Source organism: Grus americana, chromosome 5, assembly GCF_028858705.1.
Source record: "Grus americana isolate bGruAme1 chromosome 5, bGruAme1.mat, whole genome shotgun sequence".
In the NCBI taxonomy this organism is placed as follows: domain Eukaryota; kingdom Metazoa; phylum Chordata; class Aves; order Gruiformes; family Gruidae; genus Grus; species Grus americana.
The window spans coordinates 30281405-30307361 of record NC_072856.1 but is presented as its reverse complement, the minus strand read 5'-3'; the positions used below and the strand labels follow the sequence as shown (position 1 = coordinate 30307361).

Sequence of the window (25957 nt, the reverse complement as noted above, 5' to 3'; positions counted from 1 at the left end):
TGTTTTAGATGACTATGCAAAATTACCTTTTTTTTTTTTTTAAAAGGATTGACTATGCACAAGAGGTATGTATTCTGTTAAAGAAACTCAGCACAAGTATTTTCATGTACAGTAACTTATTTTTACTTTCCTTACTCAGATTAAGGAGAAGAAAAAAAGTTTTTAAATTATTTTTATTTGCAGGTATGGGATAAGATCTTTCCAGAGTAAGAAGCATGGTTCGAGAACGAAAATGCATATTATGTCACATTGTGTACAACTCAAAAAAGGTAAATAATGCTTTACATCTATCGGTAGATACTAATAGGAAATGCGTGTAAGAAATTCTTTCATTTTAAAATTGTGCGAAGTATGAGGTTTTTTCCCTCTAACAGGTATATATTGATCTTCGTCTGTCACAGATCAAATAATATATTTGCATGGGCTTTGGAGTATCTTTCTTGATATGAGCTGTGCAGCATGCTTGATTCTGAATATAAAAATATTGAGGTCTTTGAGTTTTTTATATTGGTGTATAAAGACACTAAAGCGAAAAGCACTGAAAGTCATTTGAGTATAAATTGTAATGTGTTAAAAATACTGTAATACACTTTTTTTTAAAATTCCTTTGGGGAGGTCTGTGCTTCCATATGGAAGGAGGATGTGGAATTATGCAGCACAGCATGTGTTTTCATTAATGCGTCAATTTATTGTGTATCTTCTGTCTACTGCACATCATACAAAGCCTGCATTGAAACTGAGTGTTTCTTAATGGACCTTCATATATTGCTTAGCCACATGGCACATGGATATCTTGCAAATGCCAATGTATTAATTCACACAACTCTTCAAGGTTGAAGATGTTGCTTTCCCTTTGCAGATGGGATTTCAAGGACTAAAGAGGATAGTATCTGTTCTTTGAAGGTTTCCAAACACCAAGAGGAAGTTAAATCTTCTCAACTGCTTCCTTCTGCTGAATTATGAACATTCTTTCTCTTCCAGCAGCTCTCTCTGAATAGCAGCTAATTATAACAGCACGGTAGCTCACAGATCAAGGTTGCTGTAAACAACACTGATGTGTTATGTACGTCTGTTTCTGAAGTGCACCTAGCAGAGTAAAATAGTATGTAAAGATGAAATTACAGTTGTGTCACAATACAGAAAGACTGCTCAGATTGTGCAGGAAAACAGTGATTTAAGTGCTGTGATTCTGAAGAGAGGTATCAATAAGGCTTTTAATAAAAATGATGATCAACAGTAATTTGTCAAAAATCAGTCTAATAAGCTTTGCTGCATGTACTCCTGTTTGTCTTTCTCCTGGAATTCTGCTCCCCTTCTATTGAATTCTAATGACTCCTGTGTGTCCTTCCTCAGAAAGGTAACATTATATGACTCCCTGAGAGTGCGACTACTTGTGCTTTCATGATCATAGAAACGGGAATGGCAACTGGTACAGCCCTACAGGAGTAGAGTACACCTTCCTGCAAGGCAGGAGAGTTCTCAAAAGTGAGCTTTTCAAATGTGATGCACCATTTTGTTTCGTTTTGACCAATTTTACTTTTTTCCCCCATGTTGAAGGAGATGGAAGAACACATGAGAAGCATGCTTCACCACAGAGAACTTGAAAACCTGAAGGGAAGGTATGAGAACAATCCTACATCCTTCATCTCTGTGCATTTTGTATGTCACTTTCTGGAAGAACTCATGTTCTATTTCCCATACAAGCTGAATTGCACAATTTATTTTTATGCATCACTTAGTTGCAAGCTGGCAATGAACGTGTTCTCTTAATGTGAAAAACTCAGGAGACAAACAATGATGTGGAAGAAAGCTCTCCTGTATTTCTTGCAGTGAAATAAAATTAAAGAACATGCTTTTTAAGTCTTGGCACCTTCATGCTTAGTTTCTTGGAAGCACTAGAATTCTGCCTCTGGCAGAATTATGAACACTGGTATTTTCCTTTTTAAAATGTTTTTTAAGTTTTCAGTGATGTAGAAACAATTGCCAATCTTTTAAACCACTGTGAGAAGACTGGTATCTTGGATGTAAAGTCAGCATCTGCTCGAGTGACTGTCTTGTCCTCTGTCACCCTGGCCCGGTTGTTTGGTTAAGGGACCTAACCATGGTGGATAGTGTTTTCCTTCTGGCTTCCTTGGTTTTATTTGCAACCTTTGGAAAACAGGAGGTAGCTAAAGGGTATTCACATATCATCCTGATAATACGGAATCAGGTTGTAACCAGAGTGCACTTAAAAGTGCTTTCAGGTGTACGGGTTTTGAGGTAGCCAGAGAGATCAGATAGTCTGCACTTAAGTATTTGATCTACAGACTAATTTTTAATCATCTTGCAGCACAAACTTTATATGCAAATGGCAAATCTCTTTTAAACACCTTTTAAAAGGCTAAGAAGTGATCTTCTTTTTGACTCTTAGAAGTGTGGGAGATCCATTTTGCCAGGATATCTATCTTATATCCAGGGAAGAAAAGAGTAGTTCTGTTCACATGCTAGCTTTTCATTCATGTAGTTTTTATTCTGTTTTGTGTAAAATGAGAGCAGCTGTTAGGGCTCCAGGCCCCTTTTAAAAATAGTTAACTATTAAAGAAAGGCTGAGTAAAATTAAGTCTCTGATCTGTGCTATGATGCCCGTGTAGTTAAGTTGTGCCAGGTTGAATTCTAGTAAAACTCTTAAACTGTTTTGTTTTACGTTTCAAAAGTAGAGCAAGTTAGAAACTCATTTCTCTTCAGTAACTTTTCATATGCAAAGCATACGTATAGCTGCAGAAAAGTGTCCACATTTGGAGTACAAGATTGTATTACATACGTGCCACAAATGAAGACATTTGTTTGAGCCAACTGTATAGTATTTTATACTACTGCTGTGTATAATTGCTAAGTATTGCTAGAGTTTGTCTAAATCAGCACCTTAAAAAGTCTTATAGAGTAAGACTTCCAGAAAATCTGTAGCATATGTGTATGCCTGCTTATATCTGCTAACATTTCAAATTCTCTCTCTAAAATGAAAAAATAACCCTTATTGCAGGACAATAAGTAAAAAGATACTTCATATGCACTTCAAGGTAAATAGTGTCAGTAAATAACCTCTGTTGCCTGTGTTCTAATTTCTACTTCCATTTAATATTTGATTAATTTGTCTGAGATTTCACAGCAGGTTAGTAAACTGGGAAAAGAACTTCTGTCTTCAGAATCTCCATCATCAGCATGTCTTTAGGCAGGGGTTGTGTTGTCTATCAAAATGTTAAAATCTATTGGAAAGAAAATTAAAGAATCTTTCCCTCTTGAAATTAAATTTGGTTTAGTGGGATTCAGAAAATCTTCAAGTTGTCCAGATTAACAACAGTTGTTCTTGGGTCACGTTGAGAAAATGTATAAAAGCAGCTTTTTGGAAGCTATTTAATTTTTTTCAAATAAAAATTGCTTTGTAGTAAAGATGTAGGGCATAAAAATTATAAATTCCTCACATTCCCCACCCTACATTTCTTGGTGGGATTTTGTTTGTTTGTTCTGAATTCAGCTACTGACTTAAAGAAAACAAACCCCAAAAACCCCCAGATAATTTTGTTTTCTTCTCTGCTATTCCCCACACAACTGGGTCTTGGGAGCTAGGAACATTCTGAAAATGTGCCTGGGATCAAGCACATCATGCTATTTGATATATGTCCTGTTGAGTGTGAAAAAGATTTGTTCTGTTACTGAACAGCTGGGAAGGGGTTGCTCAGAAACCAGAATGTCCTCTACACTAGAAGCTGACGTACAGCTTCTAGTCAGCTAACCTGTAGAGCATTTCTGTTCTGGACTTTCTTATTCCAACAATGATTCTGAGATCAGCTTAAGATGCCAAAATATGTGATATTTTATTTCTGGCATTCTTTGGTTTTGTTTTTTTTTTTTAATGACTCTTGAAGGTAACAGTAATTTCTAGAAGTTATATATTGTGTCCACAGTGGCTGGCAAGTGATCTGACAATTCTTGGTTTTCCATTTCCATAAGATTGAAATGAAATTAAGTTTGTTTCATCATCATTACATTTTCTGTTGCTAAGGTAACTGTCTTCATTACTTCTTTCAGAAGAATGCATAGAAGACATTTGTTCTCAAAATGAATAATGAACATCATTTTTTGCTGCGCAGCAGCAGCCTTGTTATCTTCCCCTGTGCCTCTCCTCCTTCCTTCCTCCCATTTAAGTTTAGTAGAAGTCTTTTAGGAATCTCACAGCCTTGTAAAGCAAAAGGTACTCCAAGTAAAAAATGTGAAGCACAAGCAACAGCCTCGTGAGTGTAGTTGAACTTTGTAACAGAACAATACCATCAAAGTGTGTAGTACCAGCATCTTACTACCTTCAAATTTAACATCCAACTAGAAGTCACTTTTTAGACTTCCTGTAGGGAAGAGGTAAAGGAAATGCACACATTGGTTGAAGCTTTTCTCCTTTCAAAGTTAATTTAATAATCTCAAGGGCTAGAATAATTTTCTGAAACATTTTAATGCTCTTCTCTTTTGGAGGTCTTACTCCATGTGATCTATAAGGAGAATTAGATGTCAAGTACAAAGCTTTAGTGTGTTGTTTTTTGTTTTGTTTTTTGTTTGCATTTTTTTAAATTGAAAGTTAAATAATGCTCTTGTACAAGGGACATTGAATCTGACATCTGAAGTACACATCTACTAAATAAAGCTCTTGGATGTTTTCATACTGAGAATGCTTTTTGTTGTCATGTTTATTTCAAACTGCTTTTGGCCTTCTTGTTGAACAACTAAGATTGTGTGGTGTTCCATTGTATGGTAGGGAAATGTGTAGACATGATCAGTGTGTGTTGCGGAGTGTGCCCAGTTCTGGCCGATAGGGGAAGGAAAGAACTGAAGGAAGTCTAAATTCTCCTAAGAGTAACTGTCTGAACTCTAGCCAATTAATCTTTAATTAAAGCAGTTGCTCATATAGAAAAAAAAAGTGTCATTTTTTCTTTAGGTTCATATAAATTAAGAGCAGGACAGAGAAGTCTAGTCACTACCCACTTGAGTCCTTTCTTTCCAGACTGTCAGTTGGTACAAGAGCCACAGCTTTGTAATAAGTAACTCACGAGTTAGAAGTGATAGACCCAAGTTCTTTGTCCTTAGGCCAGCTGCTAATACACCAGCTTTGTCTAAAATAAGTAAAACTTTGCATTTATTTAATTAGTCTATGAATGAGGATGATGAAGGTTTTATGAAAGAATTGAAACATGGGTCTTATGAAGGATTTCGATTCTTCTCCGAAACCTAGTTCGTACCACTGAGGTATGTTTCTCGTTGAAGTGTCCTTTAGATTGAAGTGGAACGTTATGTAAAAACAACACCTCTTTCAGCAAGAAGCCAGCTTTTTGTTTGCAGTTTGCCTTGTGTGATGACCTAAGTTAGAAATAAGTCTTATTAGCAATGCATAGCTGTGCCACTCATGAGTGTGAAGAGGATTCTTCTGATGGCTTTAGTAAAATTTACTGATTGTATTGGTTATCTTTATTGGGTTAATGAGATAGCCCAAAGCACAACATATAGTATCTGGGCTTTGAATATTTATTAGTGAGTGTGAAGTGTGCAAAATGAAGCACATACCTCTCTGGAAAATGCAGACTAAATTTGTAAGCTACTGACTTTGTAAATGTAATTGATCCAAATGTTTCATCTGAAATTAATTAGGCTGTAACATACAAAATAATTAAATGTAAGAAGTGTAAGTTTTATGAATTAGTTTATTTAAGATAAAACCCTCTCTATCTGTGCCTGAATGACTGCATTGGCTAAATATCTCGACTATTTTAGTAGGAAACCCACAGATGTCCAGGATAAATAAAACATAGCTGCTGACACTCCATTAACCACTTCAATAAGGATGTTGCTTAATATCTTGCGTGAAGGTGCATCTTTTGATCTCTTTCTCATTTTATTTTTAACTTCTCTCTAAAAACCCAAAGGTTCATGTTTGTTTCTTTCCTTTATGGATCCCATTTTTTTTGCCCCCATCATGAACTGTGTGTTGGTATTATAATGCTGCTGTTATAATACTTTGGTCTCAAGTGCGCCATGGGGATATGCAGATCTGCTTTTATGAATTAAATGGCAGAATTGAAGAAAGCATTGGGGAGGCAGGCAGTGAGTCCTAACTTGGTCCTGCAGAGTTATTTGTAGTGGACTATGCTCTCGTTAAGTTTTTTCTGAGGTTTTTTTTAACTGGTGAACATATTTTCCTTGTTTAGGTTTATTATTAACAGTGCATTTCCTTAACAGTGGAGTATTGAAAGGATTTGTCAGAAGAACAAATAAAGTATTTTTAGAAATCTGATTTTAAAAAAAAAAAGGTAAAAAATGTTGTAACCTTAATCCAGTATTCACTGAAACATGAGTAAAGCCATTTGTCTGACACAGCTGTCAGCTTCCTCCAGCTGAAATAATTTCTGTATTTTTTAAGATAAGTCCTCTAAAGTAGAAAGCAGACCTCATGCACACTTGAACCAAATAAAGTACAGTGAACCGAAGACACCCTCCTATCACTCACTGTGCTGTGGAGTCTTTGGATTCCAGGCAGCAGTCTCAGCTGTCCCAGTTTAGGTTATGTTGTATCAGGATTGGCTGTATCCATGTACTGCCTCCTCCCTTTTCTAAATTTCACTGGGGGAAGGCTCAAGGCGAGGATTAAATGTAGAAGCTGTCACCAGGCTTTCCCAGTGCAGCTGGCACCATGGATGAGCTTCAGAGCAGCTCCTGCTAGCTCTGTAAGCCTTCCACTCTGCCTCCTCGCTCACTATGTTTCCTCTGAAAAGATTTTGAGTACAACAATTCAAGAAGAATTCCTCCTCCCAGTTAACGCAGCTTTATTACTAAGTCTTTTACCTCTTGATTGTTGGAAAAAAATCTTTTAAAAACTGACCATCAAAAAACTAGACCTTGAAAGAAAAAGCCAGAGAATTCAAGTAACTTAAATATACTGAACAAAACCTAGTTGCCTTCAACTCAAGCACGTTCAGAGGAAACAAAGCAAGACCAGAGATACCTGCCATGCCTGTTGGCAGAGTTGAAAGTCCACCCTCTGCCTCTCTTCCTAGGGATAGCAACCATGAATGCCGGGTGTGCAGGGTGACCCTGGTGGGTTTGTCAGCATATGCCAAGCACATCTCCAGCCAGCTGCACAAAGATAATGTTGATGCCCATGACAGAAAAGAGGAAGAGAAAGAAGAGGCAGAAGAAGAGTACCTTGACAAAGAACTTATTCAACTAATCAAGCAAAGAAAGGAACGGAACCGGTGAGTTTTTCTTTCTCCTCTTACATCATAGAATTGCTTTTAACACAGTTAAGATATGCTTATAAGGCATAGGTGCTCATGAAATGTAAACTGCCTGTAGCCAGTGTACTTGTTAAGAGAAGAAACCAAGAGACCATGGATACTGTAGTTTCAACGTGTAAACATGATTCTGCTGAATGTTCTTGTTCTGTTGATCTACTACTAGTAAGGAAGTACAACTACTCTCCATTATGGATAAAAACAGTCCCCAGTGTTGAATCTTGGGTTTTGAGAGCTCTAATGTTTTTATTTTAATATTTTATACCCATTTAAATGAAAGGCTTAATAAACGTGACAGTAGTGCTAATATTGTTTGGGGCAGGGGGTGTCTGTGGGAACCTGGCCTTTTAGAAACTGTTGCTGAACATGCTTTGTTATAAAACTTTAATCTGTATTTTTAAATTCAATTGGATTGTTCTGTCAATGTCACACTGAAATACCATAATCCTTGAATGAAATTTCTTACCTGTTTTATCTTACTGCTTACCATTAGCTAAACATAATTCTAGTGGCTCACTATGAAATAGAAGGCTGCAGAGAGTATTAAGTATTGCCTTTTATCTTCCATGTGACTCTGCAAGTGTGCATTGCTAATATGATGTTCCCATTGGGAATATGTTGTTTGAATAGATTTATGGCATGGTGATGGTATTTAAGGGACATATGATTTTTGAAAGGAGCTCTTCCTGCGGCTAGAAATTTCAATTAGTGTCTCCAAGTGCACAAATCTGTGGAGATTATTTGGCTTTGACACCATTCTGTCATACCAGGGTGTCCTTGTACTGCACGATGGTCAGGTTTTCATATTTGTCTATGTAGTTGGCGACAATGTCACTTTTCCTGGTTTTATGGTAAAGGAATAATGCTGTCAGTACAGTGGTATTCTGAGGCAACTAAAATCTTAGAAAGTTGTCTCTGCTGGATGCTGGTTTGGAGGGAGAAAAAAATAAAGTACATGGATTAAGTTACTAATACAGCAAAATTGTTTCCATTAGATCATAATCTAGTTGAGTCAGCTCCTAGAACTTATGGTACAACTTAGGCATCATTTCTTTGAATTCTTGTCTTAGAGCTCACTTGATCTTATGCAGTAGGCCATTTTCCATTAGAAAGTAATTATTTGTGCATCTTCTAGCAAAACTGGAATGTGGTGAAATATTAAAGGGTGATACAATATGAATTTTCAGTTTACTCAAATCAATTGTTTTTGAGCAGTAGTGTGAAAGTTTCCTGTCTTGCTTGTCCAGGGATCTAGAATGAATGTATTCCTCTAATGTCAGAAAGAAGCATTTCTGTAACCAGTTTTTGGAAAAACTTTTAATACAAACTTCTCATTTGGTAGAATAAATACGTAGACTGTTTAGAGTGCTGACCCTGGGAATAGCTGTTGGTGTTGAGGTAGTATTTATCTTTAAATGTGCATGTGATAATTTACCACGTGTTCATGATAAGTTGCCAAACACAAGTACTATCCAAAGGGCAATAGATAGTGCTTCTGGAGGGCTCATACAGACTCAGCATTGCATGCTGTGGACTATTTGTCTGTTGGTTCAAACAAGACAAAATATTTTTGTATCTGAGGTACAACTTCTGTGGATATTTTGTATCTGTGTTTTTAACTTAAGCTTTATAAACTGAGACGTGATCTCAGTTGTTTTCTTCAGTAAGAAGAATAACTGCCTTTCTCTGCCTAACTTTCCTTCTATTTTGTATCAATTCACTCTACTTACGCCATCTAACACTAACAGAATAGTCTTCAGAAAAAATAATTATCTCACTACTAATGAATTTTTCATCTAGCAAGATTACTCAAGTACAGAGATTATACTACAGAAAGAAGCTTTCTTTTTGTTTGTTTCTTATTAGTCAAATAACTAGCAAATTGAAAGGAATACTATCTTCTGAGTTAAACAGAAATATTTAAGAATTAGTCTATTGAACTGTCCCTGCACCAAATCAGTTGTTCTTGTAAGAGCAATTTTGAAATATCATATTTAAGTAAAGGTACAACATCAGTTTTGTCAGTCAAACACTACAGAAGCCTGAACAGTAAAGTAGATAAATAAGTTATCTCTGTTTCTTTTTATTTAAAAAAGTTTTCTTCCCAGTGCAAATAAAATGCATGAGGCTTGTGTGCTATTGGATTTCAGTGGAATGGCATCAGAATTTAGATTTTTCTCAATTGTTTTGTAGACAAGCTGAACCAAGCTGTGCAAACCAAGAATTAGAATGTGATGATAGGAGATCACAGAGAAGGCGAGAAGAAAGAGCTACTTACAAAGAAAGAGAAGCTTATGATCAGTCATCGTGGCATCATCATAATACATCACAGAGGGACTGGAAGTGGGAAAAGGATGATTATATTAGTCCTAGGCAAGGCAAATTTTCACATTCTCAGAGGAACCTTAATATAAACAGACATTCAGGAGGCCCAAGGGGACGCCCTGGGTGGCATCAAAATGTTTCAGGAAGCTCTTCAAATCGGCATAACTATGGGAATTCTGGAAATGTTTGGCATTCAAGTGGACGGGGAGGAGGAACCTCAAACTGGCATCACAGTGCCAGGGAGAGAAATTCTACTTGGCACTCAGAAGGAACAGGTCATTTTTCTAGCTGGAATTGCAAGAGTTATGGAGGAAACTGGAAATCTAGTCCTCATGGTGCAAATGGCTGGAATTTTGGAAGCTCAGGAGACACATATTCAGTAGACCCAATTAAATATAATAAGGAAAGATATACATGGCAGCGGCAGGAGAAAGATATGGATGCTCTGCCATACAGAGATCGAAAAAATAGGAGTGACTTGGTTGATTTTACTAGTGATAAACTTCCTTCTGAGGGGGCATTGGATTTTGGTACGTCGAAGCAACCAGAAAGCAAAACTTCAAGAGCCAGTGGAAAAAGTGGCAGTCCTTCCAGAGATAAAATGTATCGCTGGACTCCCTACCCATCCCAGAAAGCTGCAGAGCAGCAACCACGGTCTGAAGATAACGTTTCTAAAACTCCCGATAAAACAGATTCTGCATTTATGCCTCATACTGATTCATCAGTGAAAGGAAAAACTTGTGAAGCCAATGTTAGCCTTTCAAAACTTAAAAAACGGGAAGCATCTTCCCCTTCTAATGTAACCTCAGATCACCTTGATTCTTGCAAGGTAATGAAGGACTGTTCCAGTGGTGAAAAGCCTGGCAAAGATGATGGCAGAAGTAATAGGATGCCATCACTGAAATCCCCTCTTCTGAATATCACAGATAGGAAGCTATCTTCCCCAAAGCAAGACACAAACAGTCTCCTAAAAAATGTCAAGCTGCTGCTATCATCAACTAGTGGTGAAGAGCAGAATCATTTGAATGCACTGAACTTGGAAAAAACCAGTTTCTCTTCTTATTCATCAAAGCTGCACGGTGCAAGTCCTGGTAACTTACAAGACAACAAAGATGTGCTTGGTGGCAATCTTGGAGAGTCTGTTAACAGCTTAAGTGAAGCAGAACAAAATCCCAAAGATGTTCAGTCCAACCATTCCTTGCAAAATGCTCCCTTAAGCTCTTGCAAGGATACAAGCGACCAGAATAGGGAAGGAACTGGGAAAGCATCGCCGAAGAACGAGTTCAGACTAGATTCATTAGAAGATGTGAGCGATGATGATTTAACAGGAAGTGAGAAGTCAGAAGCAAGAGTTGAAAAGTTGGGTTCTTCTGTTAGTTCTTGTTTACCCTATGACACTCCAGAAGTTAAACCTGCCACCTCTGAAAAGGTAGATGATGAAAAGCCGGCTGCTTCAAGTATTGCTTCTGCTGATGTAAAAGATGCTACTTTTCAGATGGAATCCACAGTTTCTCCATCAAGCGGTCAGGACCATTTGCATGTGGATTTGAAAACCTCCTCACAGGATGGAGAAGGGGATGAAGAGCGTGTCAAGTCACATGATCACTTTGAAATGGAAGGTTTTGAAAATCCTTCAGATCATGAGCTGCAAAAAGGAGGAAGCCAATCACTAGGCCTCCTTCCTGATTTAAGCAAATTTGGCCTCCCTGCCTCTCTGCAAAGAGACCTGACACGACATATTAGTCTGAAGAGCAAAGTTGGGACACATCTTCCAGAGCCCAATCTCAATAACGCACGGCGCATTCGGAATGTGAGCGGCCATCGGAGAAGTGACACCGAGAAAGAATCGGGGCTTAAACCCACCCTCAGGCAGATTCTCAGTGCTTCCCGGCGAAACGTAAACTGGGATCAAGTCATTCAGCAAGTAACCAAGAAGAAACAGGAACTTGGCAAAGGTTTACCAAGGTTGGTAGCTTTCAGACTAACCATGCCTCTCTCTGTGCATGTTGAGGGGGGAGGGTGGTTTTTCTCCAAATCTGAAATGAATTCAAGAATCCTAAAACTAGGTCTTCAGAATGAAGCTTGCTATACCATGATCTTTTGCATATACAAGTAATTTAGAGTGTTTATGATTGCTTGCTGCTGTAAGTAATAGTAGTGTTGTGGTTTAACCCAGCAGGCAGCGAAAACAACCACACTGTTGATGCTGTTAGCAACAACCAAAATATCAGTGTGTTATCAACATTATTCTTATCCTAAATCCAAAACACAGCAATATACCTGCTACTAGGAAGAAAACTCTATCCCAACCAAAAGCAGGACAAAAGATTCTGATCAGTTCATAATTGTTGCTTGATATCTGAATATGGACACTAGCAATATATTTGCTTTTCAAGTTCTAGTAAGTGGAAGGGGGGCTGGATCTTGAAGGTCCCTTCCAACCCAAACCATTCTATGATTCTATGAAGAATGTAAAAATGCAATCAGGATGTGAACAATCCTGTGACAGTCGCTTATTTCTTTGTTTATTCAGGACTACAAGAAATCCTTGCATTGCTGCAGGCAGAATAAATGCTCCCTCTTCATTTGTTAATCTTTTAATCTGATATGCAGTTTGGGTTTGTGTTTAGAGGTAGCAATTATATAATACTTCACTTTTGAAACTTTCTTTAAACCTGAAGTTTTTGAAGTGTCTTGAAAAGATGTCATATTTGCTTATTCGAAACTTGGTTTGGAATAATTACAATAATACAATTTCAGATTTGGAAATCATGCTGTCAGTTCTTAGCCACTAAATCTGATTTTGTGATATGCAAAAGACATTCCATTGCCAGATGAGACAGAAAGCTCAGAATACCAGTGTAATGAGTTGCCAGATCTCTTAAGAAGTAGTGTGCATTTTGGGAAGGGGGAAGCTTTTTTCTAGATTTAGCTGGCTTGTTACATGTGTATTTATTTTTCTTTTTATCTTGTTAAAGGTTTGGCATAGAAATGGTGCCTCTTGTTCAAAATGAGCAAGAGGGTCTAGAACTTGGTGAAGAATCTGACCTGTCTACTCTGGAAGGATTCCAGTGGGAAGGGATTTCCTTAGCAGTGCCTGGCTCAGCCAGAAAACGTAGCTTTTCTGAAAGCAGTGTCATTACAGACAGAAATCCTTCTGCTTATAGCTTCTTCAGTGAAAAAGCCAAAATAAAAGAAAGTGGCCAAAGGCAAATAATTGCAGCCAGTCACTCTCATCACATAACATCTGGGTATGAGGCAAGCGCTGACATTGAGGCTGACTTGAAACAGGAGACCTCCTCTCTTCCTTTATCACCATTTATGTCTGAAAGAACTGAGACTAGCAGAAGGAGACGCAGCCTACAGGCCACTTCTGAGGTCACAGGCCTCACGAAACAAGACCAGGAGAGCCCAGAGAAGAGAACACCGCTTCTTGAAAAACAAAATGTGCTAGAAATCTCAGAAGAAAATTGTCCGGCTTCAAATAATCCTTCACTTCTTACCGTGTCTAATAACATAGATGCAGCTACAGACAGTAGCTGCACATCTGGTACTGAGCAGAATGACAGCCAAGGAATTGGAAAGAAACGAAGAGCAACTGGAGTAAGTGTGCAATTTTGTCCAGCTTTGGTGTGCTAAAAATGTTTTTTCACTGTCAATGGTCATTCAACTTTGGAATGATCTCTGTAAGGAGGACTTTCTCCATTTGATTGTCTTGTACATTGATAGAGTCAGACTAGTTTGCTTATTTGACTTAATTTTCGTTAAGAATCTTCCCTTTCTGCCTTCCTGAACAGACTAGAGAATTGGGCAGAGAGGAACCAAATGAAATTCAGTAAGGGCAAGTGTAGAGTCCTGCACCTAGGGCGGAACAACCCCAAGCACCAGTACAGGTTAGGGGTTGACCTGCTGGGAAGCAGTGCTGTGGAGAAGGACCTGGGAGTCCTGGTGGACAACAAGCTCTCCATGAGCCAGCAATGTGCCCTCGTGGCCAAGAAGGCCAGTGGTATCTTGGGGTGCATTAAGAAGAGTGTTGCCAGCACATTGAGGGAGGTTATCCTCCCCCTCTACTTTGCCCTGGTGAGGCCACATCTGGAGTCTTGTGTCCAGTTCTGGGCACTCCAGTTCCAGAAAGACAGGGAACTACTGGAGAGAGTCCAGCTGAGGGCTACAAGGATGATTAGGGTACTGATTAGGACAGCTGGGTCTGTTTAGTCTGGAGAAGAGGACTGAGAGGGGATCTCATCAATACTTACAAATATCTAAAGGGTGGATGTCAAGAGGATGGGGCCAGACTCTTTTCATTGGTGCCCAGTGACAGGACATGGGGCAATGGGCACAAAGTGGAACACAGGAAGTTCCACCTGAATGTGAGGAAAAACTTCTTTACTCTGAGGGTGACAGAGCACTGGAACAGGCTGTCCAGAGAGGTTGTGGAGGTGTTTTTGGAGGTAATCAAAACCTGCCTGGACACAATCCTGTGCATCCTGCTCTAGCAGGGGGATTGGGCTAGATGATCTCCAGAGGTCCCTTCCAACCCCTGCTATTCTGTGATTCCTAGTGCAGGACTTCTGCTTAATCTTTTTTTATTAGTAGGAACAGCAAATGCTCTTTAATTTTGATTTGGTAACTGGCATGCTATACTGGTAAACAAAAGCTATTAAAATATTTCTGTGGAAGTACTTGGTGTTGTAGCAAGGATCTTGGTGTTTCAAAACTTAAATGGAAAGTAGGCTGTAGTAGAAATATGATTTCCTTAGATGTTCCCTGTTTCATGATCAAGCAAGGAAAGACAACCCTTTTTTACAGAATTGTATACTTAAAATGATATCCTTAAATCTGAATTTGTTTCACTGTCCTGTCTTGTATTTATGCAAAGGTGGGAAAAGTTTCTGATCAAAATCCTCAAAATGGTTTTGTTGTATGCAGAAAGTGATAGTTTTTATTCCTCACTATTTAATTGTGTAGACCTTCAACTAAAACTGTAGAACAGAAAATCTGACCCAAGTGTGGTCTTAAACATCTGAGCAAGTAGAAGGCTGTCAGCTTTAGTATTTCTTCCTAGTTGAGATGAAAACATGGTAGTCACTTTGCCCTCTCTCTTTTAAGGGCAGAGGGAAGGATGAGTTACATGAGAATGTGCAAAATTAATTGTATATTCTTCTCTGTGGGTACAAGTAATAGTTGAAAAGACAGTGGATGTTTGACTTCTTGTTTTAGGCAAAGTTGCTCTTGTAACTTTTGTTAATAAATGATTTTACTTGCAGGAGGGATCTTCTCCTGAAATCCCTAGTCTAGAAAGAAAGAATAAGAGAAGAAAAATCAAAGGTAAAAAAGGTGAGTCAATATCATACATATGTGCATCTGGTATAGAGTTTATAAATACCTAGTAGTATTTTGACTTGGCTAAATGGTAATTTCTTGGTGTTACTTTGGTGCTTCTTGGGCTCTTACTGAAGATCATAGGGTGGACTGCTCTCAAGTCTGCAACATATTCTTGTCTGAAGAGTCCCATCTTAATTTGTTAGAAGTTATTTCTAGGTGAAGCTTTGTGCCTCCTTTCTGCCTGCAGTTCATGTTCCCTGTTGTGCAGATGGGACCTTTGCTTTCCCCTGCTTAAGGAATAGAGATTTGTTGCCTCTTGGGATGGAAGTTCTGAAGGGAGAAGCACCCATCACTGCCTTCTAATTCAGCCATGCAGCTTTCCCTTTCTAATTCTGGCTTGTCCAATCAGAAAACTTGTATTCTGCATAACTTGGACTGTGTTTTGTTTTTGACATCTCTGGCAGTACTTTTTTTTTTTTTTTTTTTAACTACTCCTCCTCTGTCCTTAATGGAAATGAATGTGGAATGCCTCACTCCTTCCTGCTCCTGACCAAAGAAAACTCTTATTCTAGCATTAGGCAGGTCTTTCTCAAACATGCCTAACACATCCACATCACCACGATTCAAAATGAACCATCTGTGTTTTAGGCAAAATGTTTTCTGTGGAAACTAAATTGGGTCCAGAAGATAGATTTCAAATGTTCCATTTCTCTTTTTTTATTTATATTAATTTATATTAAGAGTTGTTTGGAATGCAGGGCAATTAATATGGATCTTCTTGTGGGAACTAATATTTCACTACTTGAAAAGTGTGGAGGGGATTTATCAGCCTCTGTTTTCAATGACTACTGCCTACTATGGAGTCTAATAAGACATTCGACTTAGTAAAAACTTTCTTTCCCATTACTTTGCTTCAGCATCGTCATTGTTGTAGTAAATCTACTAAAGGAAACTATAACCTGAATGAAAGTAAGCAGTGCTCAAACTGAAACTTAATTTGCTTGGTGAATCTCTGGAATGCCAGAAGACTTTAGAAAGTAGTACAGGAGGATCTTCTACTGAGTACAGTGCCCAGAGGCTCTTTCTCAAGAGATTGCAAACATGAGTCTCACAGCCCAAAATCATCCTGGATAGTAAATGGTTTTTTTTTTATCATTGGGTTCTTTTTCTCTTAAGCCTTTCATTGGCTTCTGGATTAACTGAGTAATTTAAATCTTGTTTAGCTTCAGTTTGCCTTTTTGATTACATTAATGGAAAGTGTGTATTTGTACTTCATGTACTTCAAGAAAAGATCTTGAAGTGAATGTCTTTGTTCAACTAAACTAAATCAGTGCTGGCAAAGCTATGGAAATACTTACTAGAGTCAAGGTTGAGATTCTGTAAAGAGGAATACTCTTTCTGTATGTATGGCTTCTTGTCATACTTGTATGACTATTGATGCTTGACCTAATTTATGTGATTTTTATGTTCTGAAGTGGAAGTATTTACTGAGATATCATGTGTAATGTATTTTAATGTATTGTCAAGTACAATTATACTCTACATTTTGTTTCTTCTTCAGAACGTTCTCAGGTAGACCAGTTGCTGGCTATTTCGCTGAGGGAAGAAGAGTTAAACAAGTCCCTGCATAGTGTGGACAGCAGTCTCTTGCAGGCTAGGGCTGCCCTGCAGGCTGCATATGTTGAGGTTCAACGGTTCCTTGTATTAAAGCAACAGGTAACAGTGGGCTTTTGAGACTGAACTGGAAGTTAGCAGCCTGAAAAACTTCCTTAAGTAGGACTGATTTAAACCACAACTATTTTGCAGATAACCATGGAAATGAGTACATTGAGAAGTCAGAGAATCCAGATCTTGCAGGGGCTACAAGGTATGAGATACCATAAAGTTACAACAGTGGAATGCTGACTGTCATATTCTTTGAACTCAGCATCTTGCAAAAATTGCATTTAACTTGAATTTGCTCATTTAAAACGTACAATAAAATTGCAGGCTTTCAATGTTGAAGTCTCACTGTTCAAGTGTGATCTGTCATCTTTGGTAGTGCCATCTAGTGGCTTTTTTACAGATTTTTCTCTTCCTTGTCTGTGTCCGCAAGAAACGAGCCCTTGGCACCACTAAATTTTATAGTAAAATATGAACATTTTTGTTCTCTGTTGTTGTTGTTGTTGGTTTTTTTTGGTCTCTCCTCTTCCGCCATTAGAAACATATGAACCTTCTGAACTATCAGAGCAACTTTCCTGCAGTGTCTTAAATGAGAGAAGAAATAGCAAATCTCAGATGGCAACTGACTTAATTCCTGCAGGCTCCTTCCTGCCCCTTTTAGACACTTTGCCGTCACCATTCCAGTCTTCTGGCATCACGCCTGCTGCTCCTCCTGACTCCTCAGTACAAGTTAAACGAGAACCTGTGTCTCCAAAAGGCTCAGAAGAAAATGTGAATTCTGTACTCCAGAGCTCTCCATGTGCTTCACGAGCAGAAGAAGTGGAGCAGAAGGATGGTATGTGTGGCTTCTCTTAGTTTTAAGAGAACTAGCTTTAAGAAAATAAGGAAAATATTTTTTTTTCCCAGAAGAATGTAAGTTGGGTCTCAAACTGCAGCCTGTTGTACCGGAGTGAATTCCCATTAACTTGTGTAGGACTTTAGCAGCTTCATAGTCTTCTTTAAAACACATCCAAATGGATTCCACATTTTTAAAATTAAATAAAAAGCACATGCAAATTGTAGTCATATGTACCTACAGGTTTCTAGTTTTACTTTAAAAATAGAAGAAATATGAATTTGAAGGTTACATCCTTTTAGAATAATTTAGTTAATAAAAATGCCCAAACAAACCAAACCTTAAAACCTGCCCTGTAATTTTTATCTCCTACTCTGCATCACTTAATGGGCATTGGTAGCTGAAAATCTGCCTACAAAGGAAAAATGCATGCCTGAAGATCTTTTTTCAAAAAATTATGACCAACTACATAAAGAGTATTCTGTGGTGTTCTTGGGCCCTGCTGGATAAGCACAAAGAGTATAACTTGTGATATTAAAAATAACAATCCATCTTCTCCCCCTTTCTGTCTCTAAGTCACACTGGTCTGGAGATGCTCATTCAAAGTTTGTGCGATCTTATTTGTGATTTCCGTAAACAATTTACTGTAAGAAGGATGTTAGGTGCTGCTCACTTATGTGAGGGGAGTGGGAGTAAGTAGGGGAGGGCTATCAATGAAGTGTGTGTTCACTTTTGTCTGGAGGATAAACCGTTGAATTAACTGAACTACTAATGTGGGAGCTACTGCTTCAGAAAAAACGAGATCTTAATGGCTATAACTGAAATTGCTAACTCTTTATTTAGACAGTTTAAAACCCCTGGAAATCATGTACTGTAGTCTGTGGTCAAACGTTTAAATGCTATTGGTATTTTCCGCTGCAACTTGCTACTGTGACTGAAGGTACAAACTGAAGATTAAAAGCTCAGTCATCCTTTACTTTCCTAAAAGCCTGTGAAGTCAAGCAGGGTGACTCTAATGACAGTCGTTTGTCAGCCATAATAATGTCACTTGCCCAAACCCTTAACTTAGATAATTTGAGATAAAGATTCATAAGTAAGATCCTTGTTAAAGGTAAACATAGTCAACACTTTTTTTTTTTTCCCCCTTCAACTGAAGTGGAAGATACTATTGGAAAAAGCCACGCTGTTCTACTTTTATCAGCACTTTTTTTTTTTGTCAAGCATGAAATAAGTGTTGGCTGAATTGAAGCTTAGGCTTCTGTAAAAACAAGAATTTGAAGGTTTTTCTACCTTTTTGCAGTTTGCTTCAGATTTAGAATTCTGTATCAATAGTCTTTGTGCTTTTTTAGTCACTATTGCATTTCCTGTATTCCACTGTGTTACATTACCTTAATGTAGTATTGTGAATTTTGCTTCGTCTCTTTTTGGAGGATTTGACAGGGATGACGGAGCTCTGGGAGTGCACACTAAAGTAAATGCAGTGGGGGTAAAGAATCAGCTTTTGTGTTTGTTTTCATTGTTAAGACTCAGCTTGTAGGTAGCCACTACCTTTCTTTGGCTTTCCCATTTTTATTGGTATATGCCATTCTGTTATGTTTAAACATCAATGAAGAGAGGTGTAATTTTTCTTTAATATTAGAGTTGGGAAACTCAGAATAAAGATTTAGTGATCACTAGCTGTAGTGGCATGAAGTGTCTTGTTTGCAGAATCTTCAGGCCTTATTGGTGTCTGTGCAGGCAAAACAGAAACTGAAGAGATTTTAAAATTTTTTTTCATAAAGATGAAGCTTCAATGTATAGCTGTATTTATTACTTAAATAATTACTTTTAAAATGTCTTAATCACATTAGCATATTTGTCAGTTTCCTACAAACTTATTTTTTATATATTGAAAGCAAGAATGTTCTTTTTTGTATTGATCAACTCCTATACGTGCTACATTTAAAATGAGTGTCTGCCATCAAATGGATTTGGTAATTTGAGGGGAAAATAAGCATTTACTGTCAGGTAAATTCTGTAATTTGGGGGAGAGGAATTCTCTCAGGGGGTTGGAACATCTGGCTTGTCAGCTTCCCCAGGAGGTCAGCTCAGCCTTGCTTTGAAGGAGCTGATTGCATTTGGTTTCTCCTAACTACCAGCAATCTCTCCCACCTGCAGAACTGAGTGATTCTGTTTTCTTGCACTACCATGGTGATTTTCTACATCCTTTTCTAACACCTGCAGTACTCCAAGCGGTGAGAATTAGTAACTGCTGGTTTTAGAAATTTCAGTTTAAGTTACTGGTTACTCTTATTTTCCTGTTTGTTTTGTTTTTAAGTGACCAAGTTCATTCCCTCCCCCTTGCTATGGGAAAGGAGGGATGCACAATGTTAGAGGTGTATTCAAAACTGAAGGGTTTGTTTGCCTTCTTCCCAGTATAATTCAACACAGTAACTGTTCAGACCTTGTTTAAGCATTAATTTCTTCTGTACAGAGGGTTTTCTAAAGGGTTGCAGCTATGTATGGCAGTTATGGGTCAGGGGAAAACCAGCTTTGCATTGATTTACTTTAAATACGATATACCCTACATTGTCAGCAAGTTCTAGTTTTATCTTGGAACTTTCCATCTGAGGAAGGTGTTGGGCAAGATGTTCACATTTAAGCTGTCCCTAGTTGGATGCGTAATTCCAAAGCATCAAATTTGTACTGTGGTGTGTTAAACACTCCAACAGCTTTGACTAAGCATTGCTGTAGGTTTAATTTGCTGGTTTCTGACAGACTGAAGCAGGGAAGTGTTTCAAATACTGCCAGCTTCCCATTTGCATTGAGGGATCCCACCCAATAAATGCAGTGAACTTGAAACATCCTGTTCTGGATTGCAGTTATTGCAAATGCAACCAGGGAATTTTAGGGTGTGGGAAAAGCAGCTGTGAGATGCTGCCTGTGCTCTTAGCCTGTCTCTGTTGAGAGATTGGATTCATTTGTTCATTTAGCTTCCGATTAAAATGACAGGGAGAGTCCCCACTGCATAGTCCACCACAGATGAACTAACAAAGCTTACCCTGATGGCTTACAGCGCTGCCATTCCCAGGATAGAAGGTATGATGCTGCAGAGTGGGTTCTGCATGACTCGTATACCTTGAATTAGGTCCAAGTAACTTGGTAGAAATAACTAATATAGATGAGTTAAGCATAAGGTCTTCAAACTGTGTCACCGAGCAGCTGAAATGTATCAGGCATGCATTGGTTAATACCAGTCCTACAGCAGTGGTGACAGCTGGTAAGGGAGCGCACAGTGAAGGGTGGTAGCATCTTAAACCAACAGTGTAGGATTCACCAAAGGTTGGTTGTCCCAACTTTTTAAAAACATACAGTCAGCCAGCAACTCGAATGATGTGCCCCATTCCTTTGCTTCTGGGTACACAGGTAAACACTTTATTCCCCAGCTATGTTTTTTAAAGGCTGAATAGCTGACTGAAATAGCAGATCTGCATGCGCACATAGCTTTCAACATGTAGGAATATGTACTTTCCATGCACAATTGAGAATGAACAGAAAAATGCACGGAAAGCAATTTTGCATAAATATTTATTGCTGTGCAGATTGAATATAACACTAGTCTGTTTTCTTCAGAAGAGACCAACCAGAAAACTTCAGTGTATCCAGTTATCTCTGCAACCATATCCCTATCAGAGCTGGCAGCTTGTTTCCAACACGCTAATCAAGATGTTCACAAGCCTGCTGTGGACAGGGGAAAGGCTGGACTTCCCGAGAACCCTTCTCCTCATTCACTGTCTGTTTTCAGCAAGAGAGAAGCAAATGACACAGTGACTGAAAGCTTTTTACTGGATCAGTGTAGCGCTTCTCTTCCAAAGCGCTCAGTCCTTCTAGAAATGCCAATGGATAAAACCCCCAAATTGTCAGCAGAACCACCCGAGCAACAGGTGGCAACCACTGTAGTCCCAGCAGAGAAAGGGAACAGGAGGAGGAGAAAGTTAAGGAAGAAGAAAACTCTGAGGGCAGCCCACGTGCCAGAGAACAGTGATACAGAACAGGATATCGTTGACTCTAAGCCTGTCCGGAAAGTCAAGGGTGGAAAGGTTCCTAAAGGAGAAAAGGTTACTACATCCACTCCTCCGAGACAGGAGGATGGTGCTAGTGCTCAAACAGCAAGAAACAAAGATGAGAATGACAGTGATGCTTCTCTGGAACTAGTGGAAGTTCCAGCACCCCAGTGTGAGGTTGTTGACGTTGGTTCATCAGAGTCGGGAAATGAGAAACCAGACAGTCCATCAAAGAGGGATTCACGCAGCTCTATCGATCAAGCAGTCCTAGAGGCATCTTGCTCTGGTTATGATGAAGTGAGCTCTACCAGTGAGATTGGCACAAATTATAGGGATGATAGGAAAAGAAGGTGAGATTATTATAGATCTCTCAAAGGTAAAAGAATTATACAATATTCATAAGAGGCCTCTTTTTCTTTTCTTTCTTCCCCCCCCCCCCCCTTCAGAAAGTCTTACAACATCAGTAACTTTTAATTTCATTCAGGATTGAAATAAGTGGAAAAATGAAAATTGAATTTGCTTTTTTGGTCCAACAAATGAATGTGTCTTGTTACCTACTAATTACTGTAGTAAAAGAACAGGGCTATCCTCCATGTAAAGTTTGTTTTTGAGCTTATCTGTCACAGCTTATTTTCTACTAAGTGCAGAGTCTTGTATTCTGAAGTATGACTTACACTAGTATTTTGTCTGAAAAATGAACATGCAAAGCCCAATCTCGCTACTTTTTATTTCTGTGTTATAGTGTGGCTGAGACGCAGACTTCCATATCATCACTAAGAGGATCAAAGAACTCATCAGGTATATCTTTTCAGTTTTTCTTCTGATACTTTGTGTATAGTATCTTGCAGGACTTGTGAGTTAAGTCTGGAGTGCCTTCTGCCACTTACAGGCTTCAGCTGGGACCCACAATGAAATCTGACTTTAAGGTGCTGAGTCCACGAAATAGTTCTGCTGTTTGGTAATACAAACAACAGTAGCATGTTTGCTTGAGTGTGTTCACGTAATCAAAATACGTGTGTGTCTATCCTACAGAAGTGTCTTCAGAGCCAGGTGAGGATGAAGAACCTACAGAGGGAAACTTTGAGGGACACCTGGCTGCAGTGAATGCTATTCAGATTTTTGGGAATTTGTTGTATACCTGCTCAGCAGACAAAACTGTGTGTGCCTACAATCTGGTTGTAAGTAAGGTTGTGGGAATGGTGTTACATTAACTGTAGTGTCACTAGTTTGCAATTCTGTTTTTTGTAAAGCCTTACTATGTAGTTAAGGAAGCAGCTGTTTTTCCAAGCTCCTAATTTTTTAATGCTATTCTTCAACCTCTCTTCTCCCTCTCCTCCAACCCCTTCTCTATATGAGTAGGGTAAGGGGAGAGAGATTGTTGTGTGTGTCCTGCTTTTGTTAGCTGCCCTACCCTACTCTGTCAGGCACCAATCCCGAGAGGCATTATGGGCCTTTATGTTGACAGACCCTATGCTTTCCTTTTTAGAGCAGGAAGTGTGTGGCCATCTTTGAAGGACATACTTCAAAAGTGAACTGCCTCCTGGTCACTCAGACAAATGGGAAGAATGCTGCACTCTACACTGGCTCAAGCGACCACACTATCAACTGTTACAATATCAAGGTACTCAAACTCTGTGTTGATTAACATGTACTGCATTTTTATGGGTGTGTTTCTTTGCAAATGTAAATGAAAAAAGCCTTTTAAACCCATATGAGCTGTCCATCAGCCCCACATCATACCTCATTAGCATGGAGCAGGAAAAAAACAAACAGTAAACCAGTAGGTGGTTTACTACCCTAATCTTTTGGCTAGCTTGTCAGCAGAGTTTTTGCCAGAACAGCATGTTGCGATCCCAAGTGTTGGGAACACCAAAGTGCAGGATGGTTGTCTGGCTATGAATATCATATTTATCTTGCTGTATTTGTAATTTCATTGCTTATGGAAGGCACTGCTCTCTTCATAGAGCAGCTGTAGAAAGAATAGGTATCTATTATTCTGAGGGCAGGTAGAAGAGCAGACTGAGACTTCCTGAAGCTGGACTTTTAAGGATAAATGATAGAAAGGCTTGTCCAACCTGTGGCTTGAAAGACTAGAAAGCAAGTATCGGCTTCAGGGGACAAACTGCCAGAGGCTTTTAACTCTTAAGGTGATGATTCATGGCACTTCCCTGTGGGGAACTTCATGGGGATTCCTCAAACTGAAGCATTTAACAGGGTTTTTTGTATACATGAAAAACTATATATATAGTCTGTAGTCTAAACTTCTATATATATTAGAGGTTGTGACTAGAATAAAGATTTTAGGGTTACAACTGATTGCTGAAGTACTCATTCTCTCTCAGCGATGAGAGTGAGCTTATTAAAATGAGGATCTAACTGCCATGTGACACCAGACTTTCACGTGTTTTTCTCCAGCTCTGTTGGTTCAAAAAATGCAACTTGTAGGTGAAAACCGTCTTTCACATCAGGCTTTTTCCCCTGAATTGTTTTCAGTTAATGAAGAGCTTTAATTACTTCTTTCTATTGCCAGACCAGAGAGTGCATGGAACAGTTTAAATTGGAAGATCGAGTGCTCTGTTTACACAGTAGATGGCGGATCCTTTATGCAGGCCTTGCAAATGGCAGTGTGGTTACTTTCAGCATAAAGGTTAGTTTGTTTAAATGTTGGCACCTAAAAATCTATTGTGATGCTGTTTCTCTCTACTTTGTGTTTCTTTACATTCTTTCTCTTGAGTAGTAAATGTGTTTGTAATTAAAGTATTTTGGTGTAAATGGTCACTGTTAGCCCCTTTGGGTCCTTTATTTTGTCAGTGCTTGAAGCTGTCCCATCTCCCATTCTCTCTGGTTATCTTTCTCTTAACTGCTGTATTGTCACATTTTTCCTTAAGGTTCCACCTGGCCTACGAGTCATGTGACATGGGACATGGGAGTTTTCTGACACAGTTGATTATTTGTGAATCCTCCTTTCTTGCTGTGTTGGGTTTGCGTGGCAGGGTTTTGGTGGCGGGGGGGGGGGGGGGGGGGGGGGGGGGGGGGGGGGGGGGGGGGGGGGCGGGGAGCTACAGGGGTGGCTTCTGTGAGAAGCTGCTAGAAGCTCCCCCTGTGTCTGACAGAGCCAATGCCAGCCGGCTCTAAGATGGGCCCGCCGCTGGCCAAGGCCAAGCCAATCAGCGCCTCTGTGATAACATATTTAAGAAGAAGAAAAACACTTAGAGAGGGAGAGCTTTTGCAGCCGGAGAGAGGAGTGAGAAGATGTAAGAAACTCCGCAGACACCCAGGTCAGTGCAGAAGGAGGGGGAGGAGGAGCTCCAGGCGCCGGAGCAGAGATCCCCCTGCAGCCTGTGGTGAAGGCCATGGTGAAGCAGGCTGTCCCCCTGCAGCCCATGGAGGAAGGATGAGGGGGTGTAGAGATTCCACCTGCAGCCCGTGGAGGACCCCACGCCGGAGCAGGTGGAGGCACCTGAAGGAGGCTGTGGCCCGTGGGAAGCCCACGCTGGAGCAAGTTCCAGGCCAGACCGGTGGACCCGTGAAGAGGGGAGCCCACGCCAGGGCAGGTTTGCTGGCAGGACTTGTGACCCCGTGGGGGACCCCACGCTGGAGCAGTTTGCTCCTGAAGGTCTGCACCCCGTGAGAGGGACTCCATGCTGGAGCAGGGGAACGATGAGAGGAGTCCTCCCCCTGAGGATGAAGAAGCGGCAGAAACACCGTGAGATGAACTGACCGTAACCCCCATTCCCCGTCCCCCTGTGCCGCTGAGGGGGGGAAGGTTGGAGCCGGGAGTGAAGTTGAGCCCGGGAAGATGGGAGGGGTGGGGGGAAGTGTTTTAAGAGTTGATTTTATTTTCTCATTCCTCTACTCTGTTTTGCCTAGTAATAAATTAGATGAATTCCCTCTCTAAGTTCGGTCTGTTTTGCTCGTGACGATAACTAGTGAGTGATCTCTCCCTGTCCTTATCTTGACCTACAAGCATTTCGTTGTGCCTTTTCTCCCCTGTCTAGTGAATGAGGGGAGTGAGAGAGCGGCTCTGGTGGGCAGCTGGCCTCTAGCCAGGGTCAACCCACCACACTTGCCCAGCAAAGTAGTGCGAGAGACTTTATGGAAGTCTGCTGGTTTTGCCTGCTCCATTGCAGCTGTAGAAGAGACTCATTCACGTGGTTTTCTGGCAAAGAGGCTTGATCAGCAGTTCCCATGATATTTAAAAGTGACTAAAAATAATTATTTAAATAAATTATTTTTCTGATTATTCTTTTCATGGATCCTGGACCAATTTCTCAAATATTTCCTTACAAATTTATTGTGTGTTGCATTTTTTTCATAAAACGTTCCTTTCATTGTTCTAACTCAGAAGGAGGATTTACTAGACCTTTGCTAAATATGAAGCCCAACATGAGGGGCTTCATATGATTTCCTTGATTTGGAAACTTAGTTGTTAAGATGCAACTCTTACCACTGCTGAAATG

At 39.6% G+C, this 25957-nt stretch overlaps 1 protein-coding gene across 4 annotated transcripts in view; it reads left to right on the top strand.

Moving 5' to 3' along the window:
* Positions 1-25957, top strand: part of ZNF106 (zinc finger protein 106) — a 48072-nt gene that overhangs the window by 11045 nt on the left and 11070 nt on the right. Inside the window, exons 2-15 of one of the 4 annotated variants that reach the window (XM_054828645.1) lie at positions 184-269; positions 1558-1619; positions 7071-7268; positions 9501-11597; positions 12611-13235; positions 14900-14969; positions 16519-16673; positions 16764-16824; positions 17158-17454; positions 21067-21847; positions 22240-22295; positions 22530-22675; positions 22984-23118; positions 24028-24144. In XM_054828645.1, coding sequence (XP_054684620.1) covers positions 216-269; positions 1558-1619; positions 7071-7268; positions 9501-11597; positions 12611-13235; positions 14900-14969; positions 16519-16673; positions 16764-16824; positions 17158-17454; positions 21067-21847; positions 22240-22295; positions 22530-22675; positions 22984-23118; positions 24028-24144 — 4854 coding nt within the window. In that variant the 5' untranslated portion in view covers positions 184-215. The remainder of the gene's footprint in view (positions 1-183; positions 270-1557; positions 1620-7070; positions 7269-9500; positions 11598-12610; positions 13236-14899; positions 14970-16518; positions 16674-16763; positions 16825-17157; positions 17455-21066; positions 21848-22239; positions 22296-22529; positions 22676-22983; positions 23119-24027; positions 24145-25957) is intronic. The other 3 variants (XM_054828648.1, XM_054828647.1, XM_054828646.1) reach the window with 3 other exon arrangements.